Genomic DNA, 23,814 nt, shown 5'->3' on the forward strand with positions numbered 1-23,814 from the left:
TATGTGAGCCATGATGCTCAGCTTGTGCAGAGAGGGCTGTCGGTTGAACAGAACTACATCCCCATCTATGAGATGTCTCTCTACAATGTCACCATACTTCAGCTCCTGAGCCATCTTCTCACGGTTTCCGTATTTCAAAAACCTTGAAATGAACAGGTCAAGAGTAAAAAACCCAGATAAAATAAAGACAAAAAGAGTAGTAGATAGCTAAAAAGCATCCCCTTATTTGTACTCTGATTTCTTAAAAAGCCTCCAGTGACAGCCACTTTGAACCAGACAGAGTGTTTCCATCACTGAGTGGAACTGAAGGAGAAAGTTTTTCACAAAAGTTTTAGATCAGGAAGCAGGTCAATTTAATATCAAAGATAACTCTACTGTATGTTAACTAAACAATTAGCACATAGATACATCATTATTCTCCAAGGCAAAAGTGGATTAGTCAGCCAACACAGCATATCCATGAAAATCAATGTTTTAAAAGAAAACATAAGTAGTTTTAACTTTTATCAGGAAACAGGTATGCCATTCATTTGTAGCAATTCAACTATAGTTTACTAGCAACGACATTGAATCTGTGCTTACCAAAAAGTATTTTAATAGAAGGATTTATCTATGTTCATGTTTGTTTGCACAAGTTACCTTTAGGTCAGGGAATCTTGTTTTATCCTTCAGCAAAGATGATATAAAACAAAAAACACAGAGGAATCCTTCTGATGAATTACGTTAGCAATAAGATCAGGTAGCGGTGACAGGCGGAAAGTGAACCTTCACAGATAAGTACCTTTTCATTTGCGTGTGCCTCTGTTGAATGAAATTGGCTCCAGGGTGAACTTCGGGACCATTCCGTACAAGTTTCCTCATAAAACTTAGGTTAGCTTTGTTCACCTGCAGCATGAAGGTAACAGTTAGAAACAACACTTGCTATTTTTTGGGTTTGTGCTTTGGGATTTTTAGGCTCAACTTCAGTTTCCCTGGTGGTTGCCCGATTATATTTTAAGCTGCTGAGGGGAGGGGAAGAGAAGAAAAATACAAGCCAATTTGACCTTATCGAGGCAAGACTGTTGACTGAATTTGAATGAATAGCTTGATGGGCAAATTCAGAAATAGGGGGAAGCTTGAAAAGCTCTCTAAAAATGCTGGGATCCATGACAATATGCAAAAGTTATGTTAACACAAGTGAAGTAATAAAATTAGAATTTTAAAGAAGAAACGTGACACAGCTTGTCTATTTTGTGGCACACTATTAACCAGAGCAATGAGAAAAGAAAGGAGACACAGGATCCAGAGGTGAAAGGCATGATCTTCTTGAAATACAGTATAAAGCCATTCTTCATGCTGACACAATGACATACAAAGCCATACAGGTTGGGCAAAAACTGTTTTTTCATGATTCTCCCTTCAGGCCTCCCTCCTCACAGTCTGTATCAAGCATTCTCATTGTCTTGCTCTGTGAAACAAGTCAGCTTTACAACGGACAATGAATCTATGCCACTATGACCTTCTGATATTGACTGATGGCACTGAGCTGCTGAAGCAGCATGCAATTCTTCCCCTGTACACACCCTATTGACTCCTTTTTTCTCCAGTGATTTGACCACCACAGAAATGGACAAAGCAGGTGTCTGGAGAAAAAAAAATGCATAAAAAGAGTTTGTTTTACTCTACTTACTTTTTCAGGGAATGTTAATATTTTGGCAACGTGAACAGGCACAGCCACTTCGTCTATTCTTAAGTTGGGGTCAGGTGAAATGACTGTTCTGCCCGAGAAGTCCACCCGCTTTCCAGACAGATTGCCTCTAAACCGACCTTTAAAAAAAAAACCAGCAAGTTAAATCTAGTTGGGAAAAGGGTACCATTATACAAAATGGCATTTGAGAAAATGACATCGTGTTAATAAAATATAGTAGACATCATATAGGGTAAGCCTTGCTAGTTTAATCAACATACACTGACACGAGCACTATGAAGTGGCAAATGTTTTGGCTAAAAACAAAAACAAAAACATTTTGAAGACGTGGAAAAAGAAGGGTTTTTACCTACCCTGCTTCCCTTTGAGTCTTTGAACAAAGCCTCTGGTCCATTTCTTGGGTGCCATGTTAAGAGGAATTCCAGATAGCTCACTGTTAATGTAGAGGGCACACTGTAGCTGTAGGAAGTCCCAGTCTTCCATTATCATCTGTGTTTTGGCTCCTGATATCCTATGCTAAACAAGGCAATTACCCATTTCAGAAAACAAATGCAGAGACACACACAAAACTGGCATTGACAAATTTTTCAGAAAGCTTTGTAGTTTTACAAGAACAAGAGCAAAGTGGTGATGCTCCTTAAAGAATGTCCCACTCAGCTTCTTTAAAAAAAAAAAAAAAAAAAAATATCCACCCTAAACTGCAAAGGCAACAAGGCATCGGCACCTCCTCCATAATTAACAAATGGACCACATTTTGTTCAGGCTCCATGGATGAAAATGAGCAGAACCTGGCAAAACACATTTTCCTTCTGGCAAGATCAGCTCTTGATTAGTGACAAACCAAAAGATTTGCACTTGTTTGGTTATCTGATCATTTTTAATACTTCAAACGTATAATACAAATAGCATGCTGTGGAGACACATTACAATTCATTGAGCGTGATTAACTTATCAGAGTGGTGGGATACAAATTTGCACTGTGTTTAGCCTGCTCACGGACAAAGACCATCACTTAAGGTTTTACTTCTGCATCTCTGTGACAGGAACTAAAGATGGAACTACAGGTAAAGCCAGTCAGAGGACATAATTCTGTTACACAACATCTTGAGGAGAAGCAGGTTATAATACAGTGCTAGTTTCTCTACTTCCCAGGAGACAGCACTCTCAAGCTACAGCAGCATTTCCAAACATGCGCAAAAATAAATTGAGACTCAAAGGATTAGCTTTTGGGGAAGTGGTGAATAAGTCCCTCAATTGTTTTCTAGTCTCATTTTTAATTTAAAAAAAGTTTCTAGCTGTTATGGTTGCAAATACAATCTTGAAAACATAACCTGAATGTAACAACTGCCTGAGTTTGTAGAAAGCGGAAACAATAGCTCTAAGCTGGGAAGTGCCCAGTTTATTTCAATGGGTACAACTTCACTTTGTATATGCAGTTTTTGTCAGAGATTTAGCTGCATTCGGTTAAATCACTTATTTCCATTTAGTTTAAACCTGTTCCTAATCAATTTAAACTAAACCAAAGTAAATCTGGTTTAACCCAAAACAAGAATTCATACAATTTTTTGCAGATGTTTAACTAAAGCAGTTTAAAAAAAAAAAACGATGCCTTAAATTCAATTGGTGAACTCTACATGCAGACAAGCCCAATAAGCTGCTCATTTTGGGTAGCCTTTTAAGACCACATGGAAGAGTAGAAAGAGAGGTGAGAGGGACAGATGAGCTTTCAGAAGTCTGGGACATATTGGCGTGAGGCAAAAAGAATGCTGTAGTGCTACACTATGCAAAACAGCTCTTCCAGCCAAGTGATAGACTTGATTACTCTAGCGTTCTTTTGATCCTTAACTAAGGAAGGATAACTGTGACTTGAATTCTTAAAAGTGAGTGGTGGGGTAGAGTAAGAGGAAAAGACAGGTGCCTATAAACGTCAAAAGGGGAAGTTGGAAGGGTCTGCTGGCAAAAAGAGAAAGGTATAAAATAAGAAAACAGATGAGGGAAAAAAGGGGCGTGTGAATTTCTGGGCCTATGAACCTTAATTATGTCCTTTTGCTCCCATCAGGGGCAACAGATGTCCCAAAACATGACAGCTGTAGTGTAATGTGAATTGAAATTGTGAAATATTTAAGGAAAAGCAATTAGTCCAGTCCATGTTTAGGAGGTCTCTAACACACTGGTGTAACACCAAGAGCCAAATAGAAAGCTCCATCTGAGTCCAGCATGCTTATGCCATTTCATACAGGGCCATATCCTGCAGCTGTTTCTTATGCTGAAGTCAAAGACATCAGAATGCATCCAGCAGCATAGAACCAGTTACCCCCCAGTCTAATCCAGCCTTTTATTTATTTAAAAAAAGGAACAGCAATTTCAAGCAGGCAGGGAGAATGACTCACCTTTTTGATTACATCATTGAGAAAAATGATCTCTGTAAGCTTCATCGTCAAGTCATCTTCATTGGTGCCAGACTTCAAGTCACTCACAACAGAGGGTCTAATGCACAAGGGAGGTACCAGAAGTCGTGTAAGAATCAAGTCAGAAGGCTTTCCTGCTTCTGGGTTCATCAGAAGCAGAGGAATATCTTCAGCCGGGATTCTTTTAAAGAGGTTCAACACCACTAAAGGAGTCAAGTTCTCCTATAAAATTAAATGAAGAAAGTAACATAGCAATCTTCAAGAGCATGACAGGTGAGTTTTGGCTACATCTTGGTACTGTTGACTTCATTTGCTACCCTTGTTTGCCAACTGCTCAAGTAAGACCACTTAAAAATAAACAGAAGCATATGTAGAGGAAGTTATTCTTAAGGCAAACAAAAACAAATTTCTCTTTTGGTTTATTTATTTATAATCACAGTCCCAGCAACTCTTGCTCATTGATTCTTTCCCTCAAGCTTCTCCTCTTACACTATTTTCAGTTTAGATTTCTCTGTTTTCTATAGCAAAATAGGTATTTCATAATTACTTTCCAAAGCAACATAGTAAGTTTATAACCTGCTGACAGTAAAGTATAATTACCACCAATTTCAATTACTAGAGTTCACATGGATTACAGCATTACGTAAATTTCATTATGTTTAGCAAGTTGTTTTAAAATGTAACCCCTTTTTTCCCCCAATGAAGAATATATTGCTGACATATTTCATGATTCATCAATACACACAAAGCTTGTAAGAAGTGCCTCAGTCTTTATAAAGCTGATCACTTGCAATTTGAGAGAGACTTTTTCTGCATCACAATGTTTTCTATTTTCATTTTCCAAATGTCTATACCAAGCACTGACTGATCTGTTAAAATCCCAGGGAAAAACTCCATACAATGCCAAGCTCAATAAAAGCGCAAAAACTATATATTTCTTTACTATATTTTGGTCACTCCCTCCCATCCAGTTCTCAGCTCTTCCAACCATAAGCAGGGTTTATGAGTATTATAAATATTCAAGACAGTGATTCAAGGTAATTGTCCACAGAGATAGTCCTCCGAGGCCTAAATTTCTTCTCCCCTTCCCATTACCATGATTTCACTACATTAAGATTTGCTCACTGACTGCCATCAATCCTGTAGCAGGAGCATCCCTATCCTTTGCATGCAGAAAACTGTACCACAATAGCTTGACTGGTTAGAGTACAGGACACTGCTCTTTGCAGAAACCATTAACATCTTCCTCAGCCAGGTAATATGATAATTTTTCTTTAAATTCTCCTCTCCATGTACTTACAGCCTGGAACAGCACCAGTCTTTTACCTCCTATACTAAATAATTCAGCTTTTCATTCAGGATTTTATGCATCAGAATTAGCAGAAAATTCAAGCACTGGCAAAACAAGACAATGCAGACACACTCCTTCACCTGAGCTCTCCCCAACAAGGATTCTACTTCTTTGTTATGTTCTATGGCAGTTTCAAAAGACTGAAGGAAACTGGATACAATTGGATCCACCACTTTCTTATTGGTCTTGTACTTTTCATGGATTATCTTCAGCAAGCCACACTTCTTTACAGTACCTACAAGATAAATTTTGTTAAGAAAACACTCAACTCTTGAGCTATTCAGTGAAATGTTTTTGAAATAATTTTTTCAGTGAACACCGCAATAGAGGAAGGTGCTGGCTCTGGTCACCCTTAGAAACAGATTTCTTTGTTCACAGAACAAGAGGAGCAGCAGCCACAGCAATGAACATTTCCCCATGTTCCTGGTCAGTGTACCTCAGCTGTGACCTGAACTATTTCTAAGGATAAGAGGATGGCTCAATCTGTGTGTCCTTTGGACCTCTCCTCAACAGTGGTAGGGAGTTTTGCAACGTAGATGCTCTTGCACTAGGAAATGGACCAAGTGCACCGACTCATTTCACCCGTAAGTCATTCAGATACTAACTTTTGATCGTTACCAACCTAGAGTGGATTTTAGCCAGTGACCTAAATGTGCAGGACATTATAACCATTATCTGTCCTTCAGTCAGCTAGTCCTCTCAAATTGTACTTTATTGTATTCACTGAAAATGAGGATAAACTGGTTTGAAAAACCAAACCAAATAAAACCACTATATGGTGCATTAGCTGGAATAAGTGCAAAGAATAAGAAATCCCCTCAAAGAGGAAATTTCTACTTTTGATTCATGTGAGCATTTGACCCCAGAAGGGAAAGGACACTACATTAACCCATTTCCCTACCACTTCAATTAACATCTCCAAGGCTCCACAATGCAGATGAGGTTTTTTTTTTGTTTTTTTTTTTAAATTATGTTTTTTCTACATCCAGCAGATTGAGATTCTCATTTGATGAGCATTTCATCTTCTCAGAACCTGTTACTATATATATTATATGTAAAAAGAAAACAGGTTTCGCAAGATGATTACAATGTGTTGACGAATACAACATAAAGTTAAAAAAAATCATCTCAAGTTTTTGTGGGGGTTTTTTTTTTAGGACCATATCTAGCTTCAAAAACAGACAGCACATGTCGATTTATATAGGAAACCCCACGTATACATATCGGAAACCAGAATACAGCCTGATGTATTTGAAATGTTGTACAAACATCCATTAACTATTACAACACTCTTGAAGTAAGTATTACCTCCTTTTTAAAAGTGGGAAAACGGAGGCTGTAGTGTTTAAGTACAATTTCAGGGACTGATATTTACTTGGACAAGGCTTGGGACTTAAATACTGCTAAAATGAGTGACAAGTGATAACGTTAAGCCTGATGTGGCATAAACCACTCTGGCTGAAATCAAATGCTTTATACTGCTGGAAAGCAACATTTTTTGTTTTCCCAGTAGCACAGAGTACTCATTTTGACCCTGAAAAGCTGAAAGATACTAGACCTCAAAGAAATATAATTACATTCTGATTACTAACTTCCTCCCTCCCTTCCCAAGTTATTCCCAAAACAACTTTTAAAAGCCTTGTTTTTTAGCAGGTCTTCAGAGAGCTTTATATCATCTGAAAGCTTGGCTTGAAGACACAGCTTTAACTCATGAAAAGAACTCCTCTCTAACTTCATACAGTAATGATATATTAGCTTCCAAAAACCAAACTAGAACTGAAGTGAAAGAAAAAAAGATAGTCACAAAAACATGATTTTATTGTTTTATAGGTGCCACTGCTGGTAACCCTTTCACAAACATTATGAATGCAGAATTATACAATATATTAAATATGCAGAAAAGTACAGAATTAAATGCATGGATTGGAATACTATTATTAGATCTCTGCCTTCCTATGCATTTAATATAGCTCCTAGTACTATTAAGTCCCAGTCCTCTTAACTAAGACCTTCAGTCACTACTGCAATATGAATAGTGAGGGTTGTTTGACACATTACATTAAAGAAAATATACATACTCACTGTTCTAATCCAGATCGTCACTATAAAATTATAAAGCTATAATACTGTACCCAAGTTAACAATACTTAACTGCAATGTTACTCATTATTACTTTGTGTTACGGGTAGTCACTATACATTTTTTCTAAAAACCAAAAAGTCTCTCAGATAACTTATTTTGCCTGATAAGTGGCCAAAGAAACAAATGTGTGATAATTGCAAATCATACTGACATCCATCCGGAACACTTTTATGCTAAGTATTATTGATTTGTCAAATACATTACTGCAGGAAATGGTCAACAGCATATTACTCTTCACAAAGATGACAAAGCACTATTATGAATAATAGGATCTTCAGTTAGGTCAAAGTTAGGACTATCAATCCTCATATTTGCATGATTAAGATAATAATCAGGTAGTGTAAGGCTACTCCTTGTAGCACAGCTTTGAACAATTGCCTAGCACACCCTAAATTTTTATTTTTAGCCTATGTTTCAGTATGAGATATAGATCACTCTCAGAGAAAGATACATTAGACCAACCACAGTCTGTTACAACAATTCCTGAATTGCTTTATATTAAGTATGAACAATCTCATCACCTGATATTAAGGAATGCAATCTGGGTGTCTCTTTAAGGTCTAAAAAGAACATCAATGATTATTGAATGATGAGAAGACAACACAACATTGGGATGTACTTCACAGGCTAAGTACTAATGAAAAAAAAAGTTACACTAAACACCAACCACCACCTGCTAGTGTCCACACTCACCATTGAAAGCCCCACAATAAGGACAGGTGCTTTTCTTTCTGCACTTTTCAGAGACTTTCTTTTTCAATCCTCGTTTCTGCAGGTAGGCAAGACCTGGTCTCTTCAGATAATCCAAAAACTGTTTCCTCTCCTCTGAGGACAGCAGAATACGGCAACAGGTCTTGCAGATCATCTTAAATGTAAAAAAATTGATTAACCCTTATTCTCGTTAGAAATAAACGTGATTAGGGACAAATTATGATGAGGGACATCACAGTTCTTCACACAGTTATATATGCAGTTTCACGGATGAAAGGCCACTGCCTCAGCAGGGGAACCCAATTAGTACATAGGACCACTGCCCAACAAATGGGAGCAAGTGGGGAAATTCTGGGCAACAGGACAAACCCTTGCTCTTATGAAAAGTTCTTCAAGAACTCAAATGTCCATGCAACAAAACATAACTTCGGTTTGTTGGCATCACTTAAGAGAGAAACTTTGAATACACTGCATGCTACTATCCACCTTGGAAAGAGGTGTCTCCACAAGCATTGCAAATCTGGTACATATACCACTAAGCCTTCCCCTTTGATTAAATCCTTAAGTAATACATAAAGCCATCAAGACTGAACAATGTATTCTGCATAAAACACCATCATTTCTTTCCCAAAGGGATATCAAAATGAAGTTAAGCCTCATCTTCTCTGATCTCTCTCCCTCCTTAGGCTGGGTATAATTGCTACCCTTGGAATTAAGGAAAATTATTTTACCTGTAAGATGCCTATGACAGCTTTAAAGTACCCAACATGGAAACATGGCAGCTCCAAGTCAATGTAGCCATAATGCCCTAAGCAGTCAGCTAGATTCTTCCCACAGGTTTCACATGGACGGTCCTTTTCACTGGTACCCTTTGAAAAAGTCACACACAAATATTACAGCGGCAACTACCAAAAAGAAACTATCAAAGCTGCATTCTTGTGGACAGTGCTCTGTGCACTCCCATGTGTTACATTATTTCAACTCTGAACTCTTGCTCCCAGGCAAGAGCTGGGAACACACTGAAAGTCAAATACTTAACAATCCCCACAGAAATAGATCATCTTGCACTGCTCCCGCTGATGCAACTGCTGTTAACTCATTCAGCCCTATCCATTGGGAAAGGCTACTGTCGAGACATGGCATTACAGATATGTCCACACTATACCTGGTGATCTGACTTGCAGCTTGTGTTGATGTATTCCCACTAGCTTTAATGTAGCTAGCTCATTAACAACTGTGTGAGCTTTAGTGCAGGCTGCACAACTCCAACGGATCCCCCTGGGTATGTACTTGCATTGACAACCCACGCTGAAAGCCTGTGCTGCTGTCTACACAAGATGCAAATCACTCCCCCAGGTACAGGGCAGACATACCCACAGAAGTTGAATGTTCTCCACTGACGTGAAAAGCATGAGGAGGAATTTGTATCCTGCCCCAAAAGTGAGCCTGCCTGATCTGTCCAACTGTGTGAAATGGTTGATTGCACAGGTTATGTTCCAATTCAAGAGGTGTTTGTATCACAAGACAACATTGCAATTAGCACTTTCAGCAGAAAAGCTGAGCAGACATAACCACCTTATTCTCCTTCAGCTCATGTAGTTTAAGGGGAACCTTACACTAGCACACCTGTTCTGTACCTGTATAGTGGAATTCAGTTTTCATTTCAGCACTGCTCATAAGCATTAAAAATATTTCCAATAAAACCCCCCAGGAAGTAGCAAAGATCCTTACCATACGATGGTCCAGTACTCCATACAGCAGTGGAGAGTGGTGGTTGTCCTGGCTGTACAAGTTTTTACTAACCACCTGAATGTGAGCCTGCTGGCGCATCTCTTCTGGAGATTTCATCCCAAAGCAGATGTGGCTTCTAGAACAAGAAAAATGACAAAACTTGATTTTAAAAAAATATACAAAAAGCTGATTTGTGTTAAAATAAAGCCAAAGCAAAATTGTACTTCCATATCTGGGGGAAGAGGGGAGAGATCACGAATCTGTGTATTAGATTTTTGCTTTACAGTTCATAGTTATTTAAGGACCATCAACTGTACAGTTTATCACATGTACATAGCCTGCATACAAACACTAAATACTTGCCATTTCCAGCAGTATTGGTGCAAAGCAATTACCAAGCCTATATAAAGTTAGCTTGCTGGAAATATGGGGGATTCTAGCTGTTAGAAAAGGGAAAGGTGTTTTAGACCAAATCCATCTATTCCACTGCAAAAGCACCTGAATTCCACTTCCAAGGAAGGAGGCTTTACATGTAACAGATACTACAATCAATTTTAGACAAAACCCTTAGCCTTTCCCATTAACTAACACTATCTGTTACAGGCATGACAAAAGAGATACAGCAGGTCAACCAGTCCAACTCCTAGCTACTGAAATACTTTTTTTCACTTCTTCCATCGGTGAGCTTATGCTTAGTTTCTTTTCTAACGAAACAAGCCCATGTATGTAAATCAGAATAAGTGCAGATATAACATTTTATAAAATCATTTACAAATCACTATGCCTGACAAGAACCAAAGGGGTCAGGATAGCGGTTTTTAATTATCATGAAGCTGATCCCAACGTCAGACTAGACACGTGTACCAAGGTACCAGCACTGTTAGGTACCTGGCATCGTCAGCTTTTTTTTAAACAACAACAATAATAAAAAAAACACAGATTTTAAACACAAAAGTTAACCAGATAAAGCAGCCCCTAGCACGGAGACATGGCTAGTTACTATTATGCATTAATTTTGCTGTAATTCTTAAGCTTTGCCAAACGTACCTGGAGCATCAGGATAAGTAGAGCGTACAAATGTAAATCCATAAACAGTCACTGCTGGTCTGACTGCTCTCTTTTACCCAAACACTCCTCCAATCCCTGGGCCTGCCCCCAACCAAGGGCTCAAGTGCCCCCCCGCCGGGGCCTGTCTCCTCCCGCAACGCCCCTCCCGCGGGGCACAGACACGCCCCTCCCTGGGTCTGCCTCCCCCAAAGACACAAGTGCAGCATCCCTGGGGTAAAGGCGCTCCCCCCCTTCCGGGGTCTGCCCTCTCCAGTGCCCCCGTTCCGAGAGCCAGCCCCCCCATGGGCACGGGCACGGGCAGTCCCCCCCGGCGGCGGGGCTCTCGCTAAGGCCACCCACCCCGCGGCCCCGCCCCCATCACTCACATTTTCTTGGCCACGTCGGTCTCCCTGAATTGCTCCTTCACCATGATGGCGGCGGGTCGGCTCGCTGCCCCACAGTGCGGAGAAAGGAGCCGAGCGTAGTACAGCGCCGGGCACGGGCACGGGCACGGGCACCCCTCCTCCCGCGCTACACGCCGCCGGCTCGGCGGCGGCCGTTCTCAGTTGGTGACGATGCCGACGCCCCGCCCACCGCCACCACCAACGAGACGCCGCCGGAGGACCCGGAGACAGACAGACCCACAAGGAATCGCAGCGCTGGGACCCCCCCCTCTCCTGCAGCGACACCTGCTGGCCAAAGAGGGGAAGGCCCGCCTCGGCCGCTCGGGGCTGTCTCCGGCGTTCTCCAGCCCAGACCTATTGCAGACACCGCAATAATCCCCCTCACTCTACCTCAGCCCCCTAGGGTAACCGCCCACACCCTGCCTCCAGTGCCGTGCTATATCACACTCAGAGCTGCGGCGGCTCCCCGCGCCCCCGCGGCTGACAGAGTAAAACCCCAGCAGGCTACCCCTGCCGCGCGCCCCTGTCTTTTCAGTCAGGCGCTCGGATGGTCGCCTCTCTCCCCGCACTTTCAACTCAGGCGCCGGAAGGGACCCCTCACGCACGGCCCCGCCCCTCACTAAGCCCCCCCCTCGCGCGCGGGATATGATTGGCTGCGGCGGGGTCCTCTTTCTTTTTCTCGCTCCCTCGGAGAGAGCCGGCTGCCGCGATGGTGAGTGTCTGGGGTGCGCGAGCCGTTTGTATCCGCCCGGCACCGCCGCCATCCCGCCGCCGCGGGGCCCGCGAGCCTCTCCGGTCTCCCGGGCTCGGCTGGCCGGGGCGGCCTGCGCCGGTATTGGGGAGCCCGGGCGGGCGGAGCCGCCCTCCCTTCCCCACCGGCCTCTGGGATGGGGGCCCTTGATCTCCGACTCCCTGCAGTGCTCGGCTGTCTCCGGGCGGCTGCGGTTGTGTTGGGCACAGCCGGGCTTTCCCTAGACGGGCGGGTGCGGCGTGGGGGGCCGGGAAGGGGTGAGCTACGCTGCTCGCCAGCAGCTGGGCAGGAGCCGGCCTCGGCTGTGCCGCGTTTGTGCGCTGCCCGCGTGACTTTGCCCCTGATCGTGCACCCCAGTCCCACTTCGGCTCCCCGCCCCAAACCCAGCGCTTCGGGGGAGCCGTGTCCAGGTGCTGCTGCTGCTGCTGCAGCCGGCTGTGCTTAGGCAAGTGACCGTTTCCCTAGTTTCTCTGCACCCTGGCATACGAGTTGGCAGCAGCCAGCTTCCGCTGCCTAAGTGTGTGTGTGGGTCCACAGGCTTCACACACAGCGAGTTTGTTCAGTGTTCTCGTGTGACGCGGTGAGTGCGCATTCATTTCGCATTGAGGCATTGTTTTCACTTTACACGTGAGGTTTAAACTAGAGTTTGTTACAAATACTTCTTTGCCTACAAGTGGGTCAAATCTGAACTTTTCATGCAACTCTTTGTGTTAGTTCCACTTGACCCAGGTCCAGTTTTCCATTTTTTGACAATAAATAATAGTGTACTGGTGGGTGCTCGGTGTTGTACAGATGCTAATGGGATGATGTTCTGTAGGCTGCACACTGCACAATTGTCATAAGTATTACTATGACATCTTTTTATTCTGCCTCCTGGGAGTAGTTTTTTTCTGCACTGAGAATAGTGTTGTTTGTTTGTTTGTTTGTTTTTTTTCCTAGCACAGGTGGAATTGTATTCCAGTAGCATCTTGCCATGAATGTCAGATCAGGTTGATGGGCCATCTTGGTGTAAAAGAGCATGGGGCTGACCCAATGCATATTAATTGGTTTTCTGAACTGTTTATTTTGTAGAATGACACAGTGACCATCAGAACCAGGAAGTTCATGACAAATAGACTGCTTCAGCGTAAGCAGATGGTAAGAGATACTAGGTGCTACATTAGTTTTCCTTATATGTTGATGCTGGATTATGTGTTTTATGTTGCTGTACGTTTAATTCTTACAGTTTGTAACGTCTATTCTTTAGAATGACCCAAGGCAAAAAATGTATGTTTTTCAATATATATCTACCCAGTGTGAAAAGTTCCAGAGGGGTAGAACAAGGAGAGTCCTGTAGCACTTTAAAGACTAACAAATTTAATTTCTGCAGGCATAAGCTTTCGTGCACTGCAACCCACTTCATTAGATGCATGGAAGGCACTGAATTTAGCCATATGAAATGGAGGCATCTGATGAAATGGGTTGCAGCCCACCAAAGCTTATGCCTGCAGAAATTAAATTTGTTAGTCTTTAAAGTGCTACAGGACTCTCGTTTTTGCTACCTAGTGTGTAAACTTTTAGATACACATTTATCTGTGGTATCTATGGTGCTATTTAAAGTAATTTGCTGTAATGATTTGCTAGATCAGTGGTTCCTAACCTTTTTGGCTCAAGGGCCACAGATATCGTTGTTACAACCCTGAAGGGCCGCCACTCTCTGCCAGCAGCCTTCTCCCCGTATTCTCCCTGCAGCCAGACAGAAGGAGTTGAGCGAGGAGGCTGCCTTCTTGCTGATCTCCTGTCCCCCTGGCTGCAGAAGGGAAACCACATGCATCTTGTAGCCCTGTGTGCTCCACCTAGGTCCCTAGGCAGAGGCTTCTTTCTGCAGTCAGGGATATGGGAGATCAGTGCTCCTCTCCCTCTAGCACAGGCAGGGACCCTAGCACCTAGGGACCCAGGCAGAGTGCTTTGCCATGCTCCCTGCTACAGCCAGGGGGACAGGAGTGCTGATCTTCTGTCCCCTGGGCTGCAGCAAGGAGCCTGCACCAGTCTTTTAGCACCATGCAATGTGCTCCGCCTGGGTCCTTAGGCAGCGACTCCCTTCTGCAGCCAGTGGAAGGGGAGTGGCGGGCCACTTTGAAAGCTCCTGTGGTCCGCTTTTGGCCCCTGGGCCACAGGTTGGGAACCGCTGTGCTAGGTCATTAGATGAACATGCAGACGCTAGTTAAGAAGTAGGACCAAAGTATTCCCTATGATCACTGTTAAAGCTTGAAAATGATAAACTGCCCCCCAATTGCTTTACTTTATTCTGAAGATGTGGCCAAAACTTCTGTGAGTGGTCTGGAGAGAATAATGTGAAAGTGGAGCTTATGTAATTGGATAAAATGACATAAGTGGATATTGCTGAAGGATGAATCTCTTGATAAGTAATACTGCAAGGCTGAACTGAAGGTTCCACAGATGAATAAGCTATTTCAGTAGCCAAGGGGAACAGTATGGAGTGGCTTCAGTAATTGGGTATTGCATGTGAAAACATGATTCAGTATTTGCAGTATTGCATCCGAAGTTACCCATTATCCAATGACACGCTAGGGAAAACTTGAATGACACTTCCATCAGATTATAAAAATGCGTTTCCACTCAGCCCTTTGTTTAGGAGATACCTGTTCCATCGATACTTGATTTAGTCCATTTATGGCAGCTGGAATATACATCTATTGAGGCACCTTCTTAACATACATTCATTTCTTTCAGTTTCCAGGAGCTGTTTGGTTGCATGACAGAAATGCATTTTAAATGACTGTCCTTCAGAATGAGATGCTAACTGCGCGTAACATTTCATAATGAAATGAAGCAGTAAAACATGTCCTGGGTCATCAGTTTATAGTTGTATAACTTTTTTATGATAAAAAGAGAGTCCTGTAGCACTTTAAAGACTAACAAATTTAATTTCTGCAGGCATAAGCTTTCGTCTGCACTTAGTCTGATGAAGTGGGTTGTGGCCCACGAAAACTTATGCCTGCAGAAATTAAATTTGTTAGTCTTTAAAGTGCTACAGGACTCTCCTTGTTTTTGCTGTATACAGACTAGCACAGCTACCCCTCTGGAACTTTTTTATGATAAAGTGTAAGTTTCCATCTATCAAGGACAGTTATCTTGCTCAGTCAGTACTAGGATGGTACACGTAGCTAGTGAGTTGATCAGTTTGTCAAGCAGCAGTCAATTATCCTTACAGGTCACTCCTGTTATACCTTCCTCATAGTGCTAGCCAGTTATGTCTGACACTGCAAGCTTGTGCTATATGAAGTCAGAAAGCAGCTGTAAGGGATCTCACCTCGAAGTGGGATTATCTGACAATAAACCAATACCTAAATCCAAATATGCAAAGTTGAAATAAATATAAATTGTGTACAAAACATGCTGTGCAGTTATTCTTCCTCAATTCTAAATATAGTGTTACCTTGTTACAGGGCTTCTGTTTGAGAACTCTGCAATGATAGTTTTTTGAGCCTCTGTATAGTGAGACTCGTACTAAAAAGGTAGTGCTGGCTTCCATTGTTGCTGTGGTGGATAAATTTGGATGCCAAATGGGTAGTAATATATCCCTTAGATGCTACAAAGCTGTTTAGATACAATTGTTATGTATGGAATATCATAAGTATGGATAGTTCTAACCTGAAAAACTTGCATCCCTAGGTGATTGATGTTCTTCATCCTGGAAAGGCCACAGTTCCCAAAACTGAAATCAGGGAAAAGCTGGCAAAAATGTACAAGACAACCCCAGATGTAATTTTCGTCTTTGGCTTCAGAACCCATTTTGGTGGTGGCAAGACAACAGGCTTTGGCATGATTTATGATTCCCTGGATTATGCAAAGAAAAATGAACCGAAGCACAGACTTGCCAGGGTTAGTTTCTTGCTTGTAGTTCTCAATCATGGTGCCAAGGAGGTTGCTGTTTGGATTAAAGGGCATCTTGTATATAGTTATGGTCCAAAACTTAAAATATTGCAGCAAAGTTAAACTGTTTACTTAGTTTTTTTTACTGAAGTACAGAAATGAGATCTATAAATAGAAACATTTTCTCTGTATTCATGAAACAAGCTTTTTGTTAGTTGTAATGGAGATGAAGGAGAATGAAATATGATTTATGATCAGTCATGGATTTTTAGCATTGTAACCTAACGGTTATTAGTATGGAAACAAGGGAAGGGGCACAAGAGCATAGAATAGGCATGCATGGTACGTATGCTCTTAAAAATATACTTAACTGCATCTATACATTTTCATCACGTGAAGTTGTCTCACTTCATATTAGATGATGTATTGCCTATAGAACTTTGAAAATAAAGTTCAGGACTTACGTTGGTAAATCATACGTTCAGTTATTAAAGCTTCTGAAATATGTAAATATAGAAGCACTTTATAGATAGCTATTATTGAGTTCGCTTTAGTAATTTTTTTCATAATTCTCTTACTAGCATGGCTTGTATGAAAAGAAGAAGACTTCAAGAAAACAGCGAAAGGAGCGTAAGAACAGAATGAAGAAAGTCAGGGGCACAGCCAAGGCAAATGTTGGTGCTGGCAAGAAGGTATGATAAAAGTGCCTGCCTGCAGGCTAGAGCATAGATACTGGATTTATTTTTCTTTGGTATAGACAGGTTTCTTCCTCAGAATAATCTTTTTTTTTTCTTTATTTTTTTACCTTTTCTACTGGATAACAGAAGGTAACTTATAAGATCCTGTGTAGTTTTAGCTCCTCAATAATTCAGTTTTGCTCACCTGGTTACTGCTCAGTAGCTAGGATAATGTGAAGATGTGTGACAGCATATTTAGTATTAATTCCATTTCTTATACTTAATCTATGGGCTTTAAATCTGTGAAACTACTTTGATTGCAACAATCTAAAGTTACTGATACCTCACTTTAATTACTAGATAACTCTGGTGATGTTCTCCCCGGACTTGAGGTTTTGTTCTTCAGATAAGTGGCTCTCAACCTTTCCAGACTACTGTACCCCCTTTAGGAGCCTGATTTGTCTTGCATTACCCCAGGTTTCACCTCACTTAAAAACTACTTGCTTACGAAATCAGACCTAAAAATACAAGTGTGTCATAGCACACAATTACTGAAAAATTGCTTACTTTCTCATTTTTAGCATACAAGTATAAAACAAATCGACTGGAATATAAATATTGTACTTATATTTCAGTGTATAGCATATAGAGCAGTATAAAGAAATCATTGTCTATATGCAAGTTTAGTTTGTACTGAGTTCTCTAGTGCTTTTTATGTAACCTGCTGTAAAACTAGGCAAATATCTAGATGAGTTGATGTGCCAGGAAGACGTGTCTGTATCCCCGGGGGTACCCCGGTTGAGAACCACTGCATTAGATTCTTCCCCTCACCTCCCATGTTCAAGAACTCCAGCCAGCCTGGTGGGCTGCTGGTCATGTAGTATGCTGTCACAAAGGAATTTAGAGTTAGAAGGCATGGTGTTTGAGGCAATGCCCTCTACTGTGTAGGCTGAGAGAGAAGTAGGCTGTTCACTTCTGCCAGATCAGTCACTGATGCTCAGACTGTGGTGGGAGCGCTCTCAATCCATAAGATGGCTGGAAAGCCAGCCTGAGATGAAGGTTGGAGAGGTCTTAAGACAGTACAGTTTTATGCAGGGGATTTGAGAGATACGAAATACACAAAGCGTATTTAAAATCAAATTTAGTGTTTTTAGCACTACTTTGTTGGTACAGTGAAGGTGGTGGGTAATAGAGAGAGCTGACTTTTCTAGTAAATAGTTGTTGCTAAAGTGCTATAAATAACCAAATATTCTTTCTTGAATCTTAATAATTTTTACTTTAACCTCTCTTACTTTCTTGGAATTCATCATCAGAAGTGAAGTGTCTAGCAGGTACTGAGTGAGCATGAATGTGGTGGCAGCTGTATGAACTATGCATCACACTTGAGACATGTTTAATAGACGCACTTTATATATTGCTTTGCATGCCTGTGTTCTCACTTCGAACTTGAGTTCATTTCTGCCCTTCAGTATACAGTATTCTGCTTCAAGTGCAAATACTGTTACAGAAACAGGGTGGCTAACTTAAAATTGGTGCAGAAGTGAAATCTGGTTTTCTGTCACTGCTAATCAAAATACACCTGGTGGACCTTGACAAAGCTCTCTAAAAATACTCATGCATATTAATATTATGAAATACCAATGAATGGGGTGAGGGATGATGTCTCAACACTGTGTATTGAGGCATGAAGTGAAAAGTATGGGCTCAGTTTTTTAAAACTGCATATTTTAAAAAAATAAATAAATGGAGCTGCATGTGTAATTTGCACTTACCACAAATGCACCATGCTTTTCTGGATTTAAGCCATGGTGCCATACAGGGGATGTTTATATGCCACAACCATATACCCAGGCAACTATTGTGAATAAAATACTTAGGAATCTATAGGTCAAAAACTATACTTTTGAAGGTGTGAATTGTTGTGTAACTCGAAGTTCCTGTTAGCTAGTTAGACTTCCTTACTACCTAGGTATTTCATAAAGTGGGTTACAATGAGGCAGTAATCTATCTTCCATCCATTTTCTGAAAGATTCAGTTAACTAACATTGATACTAAGTGCTTGAATCTTGGATTTCAAACTGAGGCTTCATTTGGATCCTTTTCATTTAAACACTGTGATAATGTTGGCTAATAAAGATGAAGCCCAGCAAATATTAACTGCATAATAGTAAAGATCAAGGAGGCACTTTGATAAGAGCTCTTAGTAATTAGTAGTTTGAAAGCCTGTCTCTGCAACAGAAATTAGTCCAATAAAAGATATTACCTCACCCACCTTGTGTGCAAACTTAGTCAATTTCAAGGATGGAATGAATTTGTGCAAACTTAGTCAGTCAGTGTATTTGTTGTATGCGCATTAACTAAGTTTGCTGGCTAAATTAATTCTGTGCAAACTCTGTTAAATTCTATACTTTGTAATTTACATTTCCTAACCTCCTCCCAACCTAGTGATATACACAGGACCTTACTTAAAATGCATCTAAGGCCATGTCTATACTGAAGGTGGCAAATTCGACGCCGCCAGATCGATGTTTCTGGATTGATTGAGTGGTCAGTGTAGACCTGCTCAATCGATCAGGAAGTCGATGCTGGTAAAAAAAAACCCCCCCCCCCCCCCCCTCAAGTAGCGTAATGCTGCGTCGATGGGAACAGGCACAGCGCAGTGTAGACAGCGCGCAGAAGGGAAGCAGAGCAGTCGACGTGAGTTACGCAAGCTACTCTGCGTAGTTTGCGTAACTCCCGTCGACTGCTGCCGAATCTCCAGGTAAGTGTAGACTGGGGCTTAGTCTAAGAAGGACAAGTACAAGATAAATGAGTTGAGTGCTATTTTGGCAGTTGTAAGGATAGCACATCTAGTACAGGGTCTTAATAGTTCAGTGATGTGGTACATATCCTTGAAAGGAAAGTAACTGTTCTCTTGACTGATAGTATTCCCATTTGAAGTTGACCAGAGTTAAAAATTGGCTTGGGGGCATCACTTACATGGTCTAGGTCTGACTAATTGAATAGCCTAGCCACATGGATTATTCTTTCTAAATTATAAAACACATGGCCAATATTTATTATTGTAGTAATGTCTATGAGGCCCCATTGTGCTAGGTTATGCATACACATAACAAACATCCTCTGCTTCAAAGACTCTAATGATTTCTCAACTAAAAGATTGGTTTGAGGTGTGCTATATTATTTAAAGCTTACATAGTTTAGATAGACATATAAAAACTTTTAAAATGAACTCTTAGAAATGTCACTAACACTTCCGTTTTTCTGTATATCTTCTTTTGGGAAGGCTTATGGATGAAGGAATAACAAGAAATGAAGTACTGAGTAGTGCAGAATTAGATGGCCATGCCTTCATTTGGCTGCATGGTTTTTAAGGAGGAACAAAGAGCAGAGCAGTCACTGTAATTGAAACATTAATCATTATAGGTGCACTGGTAACTAAAAGAAACTCTAATTGTGTTTCTGAGTAAGTCTAGTCACTTAGAATAGTCTTAACTGTTGCATGGAAATATGGTTGTTAAATCAGTTCCTTGCCTTTGAATATATTTTACATTTCAATTTTGAAGATGCATGTCTGAAATGTGTGCTAAGTATATCTGAAAATGTAAATCATACACACATTCAAATGCTTTCATTGGTCCTTTCTGTTGTGAACGTAGTGGTATGGTATGAACCCTTTCTCTCACTTTTGATTGCTTGAGTTGGGAGGTCTGTGTTCTCTTTTGGGCTGTACCATATATGTCCATTGTAAGGCCTTGTTTACACTGGGAATTAATCTAGATTTCAGACTCTGGTGATCAGCCTCTTCTGTGGCTGCACTAGTGCAAACCACTGACATATTTAGGAAAAGTTATTTGCACATGTGGAGTTTACTCCTTGAAAGTGGGGGAAATTATACCTCTTATTGTAAACTTGTAGCTTATCCTGTTGGTTCTGGTGCATCTATACTGTAGCTGGCCACTGGAGTTTGGGAAAGGCTATGACTACACCTGACCCATTTTTTCACTTGACATCTTTTGCTTCTACGTGACTAATGGAGAAAGCTAAGTAACAGACAAGGTAGCCTTCTTTTTCCATGGTCATTCTTTTTTAAACTCCTAATTTTTCCTGGCTTGACAGTTTCACACCAAACAACCTCTTAACATCTCAAATCTGTAAATAGCAACAGTGCCTCTCCTTGCATTGTTACATGACTACATTTAATGTTTCTTAAGGTGCACAAATCTGGGTGCCAAAAAGGTACCCTTATAGTAAAACTGCATTAACCACGCCTTTTGTATCTGATTTGAGTACTTTTTTTACATTGGCAGCTTTCATTATGTTTAGAGGTATTGGCTTGATTTTCGTTATTATATATGTAAATTAGTTATCCCACACAAGTACCAGAATGGCCTACCTAGCCATCTGTGTGGCAATATCCAGTTGTGTAGTGAAAAATGATCCCTTGTTGTTTGTAACTAATGAATGTGCAGAAGACTCTTGTAAGAAGCCTTATCAACCTGCCTCTTCACACCTTTGACTCTTTTTAAGCTGTTAACATTCAGCTGTGACCAAGAAACTGTCCCACTCTTTTGCAGCCACTATCTTTCTGCAAAATGCATCAAGATCCATTTCTCCTATAAGAATTTTTCAGGTGTCTTTTATGACTTACCCATTTCCTACACCCTCCGCCCTGTGTTAATTGTGTTCTTACATGACAGAAGCTGCTTTTATGTTTGGACAGCACCTAGCATATTGTTTGCTATTGGAATACAAGTAAATGTGTATTGCCACATCCCAAATTATGTTTAACAAGTCCTATAAGTCCGTCATATGTGGCAGTCTGGCCACTCTGAATGTGGAGGTCTTGCAGTGTCATGGTTTTAAGTCTACCATAACAGTAATCTACTATGCATAATCCTGGCAGTTATGTAGACTCTTACATTTGCTCTTAAGTGCAGATATACTCAAGGAAAAAACCATGTAAAAATGGATACCTTTAGTCATCTCCTTTCCCTTCGATTGTATTCAAAATTCTATCTGGTTGTATCTTTGACAAGTTTGACTTTAGTTAGCTATATGGGCTGTATAGGGCTATGGAGGAGAGTTGAATTCTTCTTTGGCTCATGCATTGAATTGCTTCATTTTCATTTGCAGAATATCTTGAAGGTGCAGGCATGCATGAGTTAGAACACACCTTTGACTTTCATGGCCCTACTGGAGTCTGCAGTGCTGCTAGTTAAAGGAAGCCCCTCTTTCATTCCTTCCTCCTTCTCCCTTTCTCCCCCGCCCCAAATCTTATGAACAGGGTGAACTTGTTCGGAAAGGTACTGAAAATAAGCATATAACCCAACAGTACCATTAGCACTTTTGAGGACACACCCACCCTAAACAGGTTGGATTTTCTAGGGCAACGTGACTGTGGAATAAAACTGGTTTTAAATTTTTGTGATTTAAAGCATTTAGTGATTTTCTGTTTTCTTGTTTCAGTGAGCTGGCAAATGGAAATAACAGGTAAGACTTGTAAATGTTTGGCTTTCTGCTATGCTGGTGATTTGGTTTTCTCTAAGAATTCAGTTTAATCAAATGGCTAACATTTTGTTTTGCTGTGATCTTATGTTCAAAGTTAGTACAAGCAAAGTCTTAACATACCTTTTTTAATTTAAAGGGAACATTCTTAAATTTTGTATACTGTGTCTACACCTGAGTTCAACTGCCAATTTTTGTGGACACGCTCCTCCTCCCCTTGCTGTGTGAAAGACCCAAGCCATACAGGGAAATAGTGAAACTAGTAGAAAAGTGGACTCAGGAGCTCAGAATAAGACTGAAAATAGAGATTGCCTTTAATCTCTCACTGTAATAGAATTGTGACTTCTCATTTTGTCCTTTAAATTTCAGTAGTAACTAATATAATGGGATGATGCTGAGTATTTTTACTACTACTGTAAATTATAAAAATTATTTATCAGAATGTATCTCAAATTACAAAGCTGTGTGTGTGTGTGTGTGTGTGTGTGTGTGTGTGTGTGTGTGTGTGTGTGTGTGTGTGTGTGAGAGAGATTGCTTGAAGGTTTTTCATTGATAGAAATTGGACAGCTTTGTAATCATAACTTCTATCTTAATACCAGCAAAAAGTCTCTCAAATTGATCAATGAGACTTACAATAAGTATGCTTGATAGCCTTTTAGTTAAGTTCGGCTGTTTTGTTCTCGTTTCACTACCAAGGATGCTTAAATGAATGTGCTTTGTTGTGGTATCTAATGCAAAGCAAACCCTTTGCTACAGCTACTGCAACAAACAAGCAGAATTTAACTAAAACAAGAGATCTGCTATCTATGATCTTTATCCTGCTTGAATATTTCTATCTTTTTACATATCGGACTGACAAAGCAGTTGCATTCCTATCTTACGCTTTCATAGGGATGATTTAGTTGGGGTTGGTCCTGCTTTGAGCAGGGGTTTGGACTAGATGACCTCCTGAGCTCCCTTCCAACTCAATCTGCTATGATTCTATAGTTGTTCATAGCATTTTTAAAGAACTGAGTGTCTTAAGCCCTGATCTTGCAATGGCCTCTTTGTGCACAGGATTAATTACAGGATAAAGACGGTTGTCACTCATCCATTGGAAAAATACACTGACTAGATTCCATTGCAAAGCTAATATTACAGGACTGACTTGTTTTTTTCTCTTCTTATACAGAAACTAAATTATCCTGTGAGCGTAACAAGAGAAGATGATGCTGATCTATCAGAAGCTTGTCAAATAAACTATACAAACTGAAATATCCTCTTTTGGTTTTTTTACAGTTTTTAATCTCCAATAAAGGTTTTATAAACTGAATTTGAAAGATAGAGGATTGTTCAGATCTGGTGCCTTTAAACTGCATTCACTCTTTTGGTATGAGCGTTATTTCCACATCTCAGTATTTTGTCTTCCAAACAGTTTCTTCCAAATACTTTGAGTTGATTTATAAACAGTAGAAACAAGACCAAAATATTTAGTGAGGTGGTCATGATATTTCAAAAAGTTTTGAAAGCTGGTCATTCAAA

The 23,814-nt window shown here is 40.7% G+C and overlaps 2 protein-coding genes across 6 annotated transcripts in view; one reads left to right on the plus strand and one right to left on the minus strand.

The window, feature by feature from the left end:
• Nucleotides 1-11,665, minus strand: part of POLR3A (RNA polymerase III subunit A) — a 46,266-nt gene extending 34,601 nt beyond the window's left edge. For 2 of the 3 annotated variants that reach the window (XM_067539552.1, XM_067539543.1), the window contains exons 1-10: nt 11,464-11,665; nt 10,031-10,166; nt 9,031-9,168; nt 8,282-8,453; nt 5,527-5,681; nt 4,078-4,317; nt 2,041-2,203; nt 1,670-1,806; nt 782-885; nt 1-142 (exon numbers count right to left, since the gene is read on the minus strand). In XM_067539552.1, coding sequence (XP_067395653.1) covers nt 1-142; nt 782-885; nt 1,670-1,806; nt 2,041-2,203; nt 4,078-4,317; nt 5,527-5,681; nt 8,282-8,453; nt 9,031-9,168; nt 10,031-10,166; nt 11,464-11,507 — 1,431 coding nt within the window. In that variant the 5' untranslated portion in view covers nt 11,508-11,665. Of the gene's footprint in view, nt 143-781; nt 886-1,669; nt 1,807-2,040; nt 2,204-4,077; nt 4,318-5,526; nt 5,682-8,281; nt 8,454-9,030; nt 9,169-10,030; nt 10,167-11,463 lie in introns of those variants that run through there. The other variant, XM_067539561.1, reaches the window with a different exon arrangement.
• Nucleotides 11,666-12,112: 447 nt separating this feature from the next.
• Nucleotides 12,113-23,547, plus strand: RPS24 (ribosomal protein S24). Of its 3 annotated transcripts, none has more exons than XM_067539575.1 (7): nt 12,113-12,193; nt 13,304-13,369; nt 15,908-16,117; nt 16,690-16,800; nt 18,099-18,116; nt 22,255-22,278; nt 23,465-23,547. In XM_067539575.1, exons 1-5 carry the CDS (start codon nt 12,191-12,193, stop codon nt 18,102-18,104), a joined length of 396 nt encoding a protein of 131 aa, XP_067395676.1. In that variant the 5' UTR covers nt 12,113-12,190; the 3' UTR covers nt 18,105-18,116; nt 22,255-22,278; nt 23,465-23,547. The 3 variants fall into 3 exon arrangements, with proteins under 3 accessions (XP_067395676.1, XP_067395694.1, XP_067395685.1); XM_067539593.1 differs by having other exon boundaries at nt 18,102-18,116; XM_067539584.1 differs by lacking the exon at nt 18,099-18,116.
• Nucleotides 23,548-23,814: the final 267 nt, after the last annotated feature.

Source organism: Emydura macquarii, unplaced genomic scaffold (genome assembly GCF_026122565.2).
Source record: "Emydura macquarii macquarii isolate MOO-44397 ecotype Brisbane River unplaced genomic scaffold, CSIRO-AGI_Emac_v2 contig_67, whole genome shotgun sequence".
Lineage (NCBI taxonomy): Eukaryota > Metazoa > Chordata > Testudines > Chelidae > Emydura > Emydura macquarii.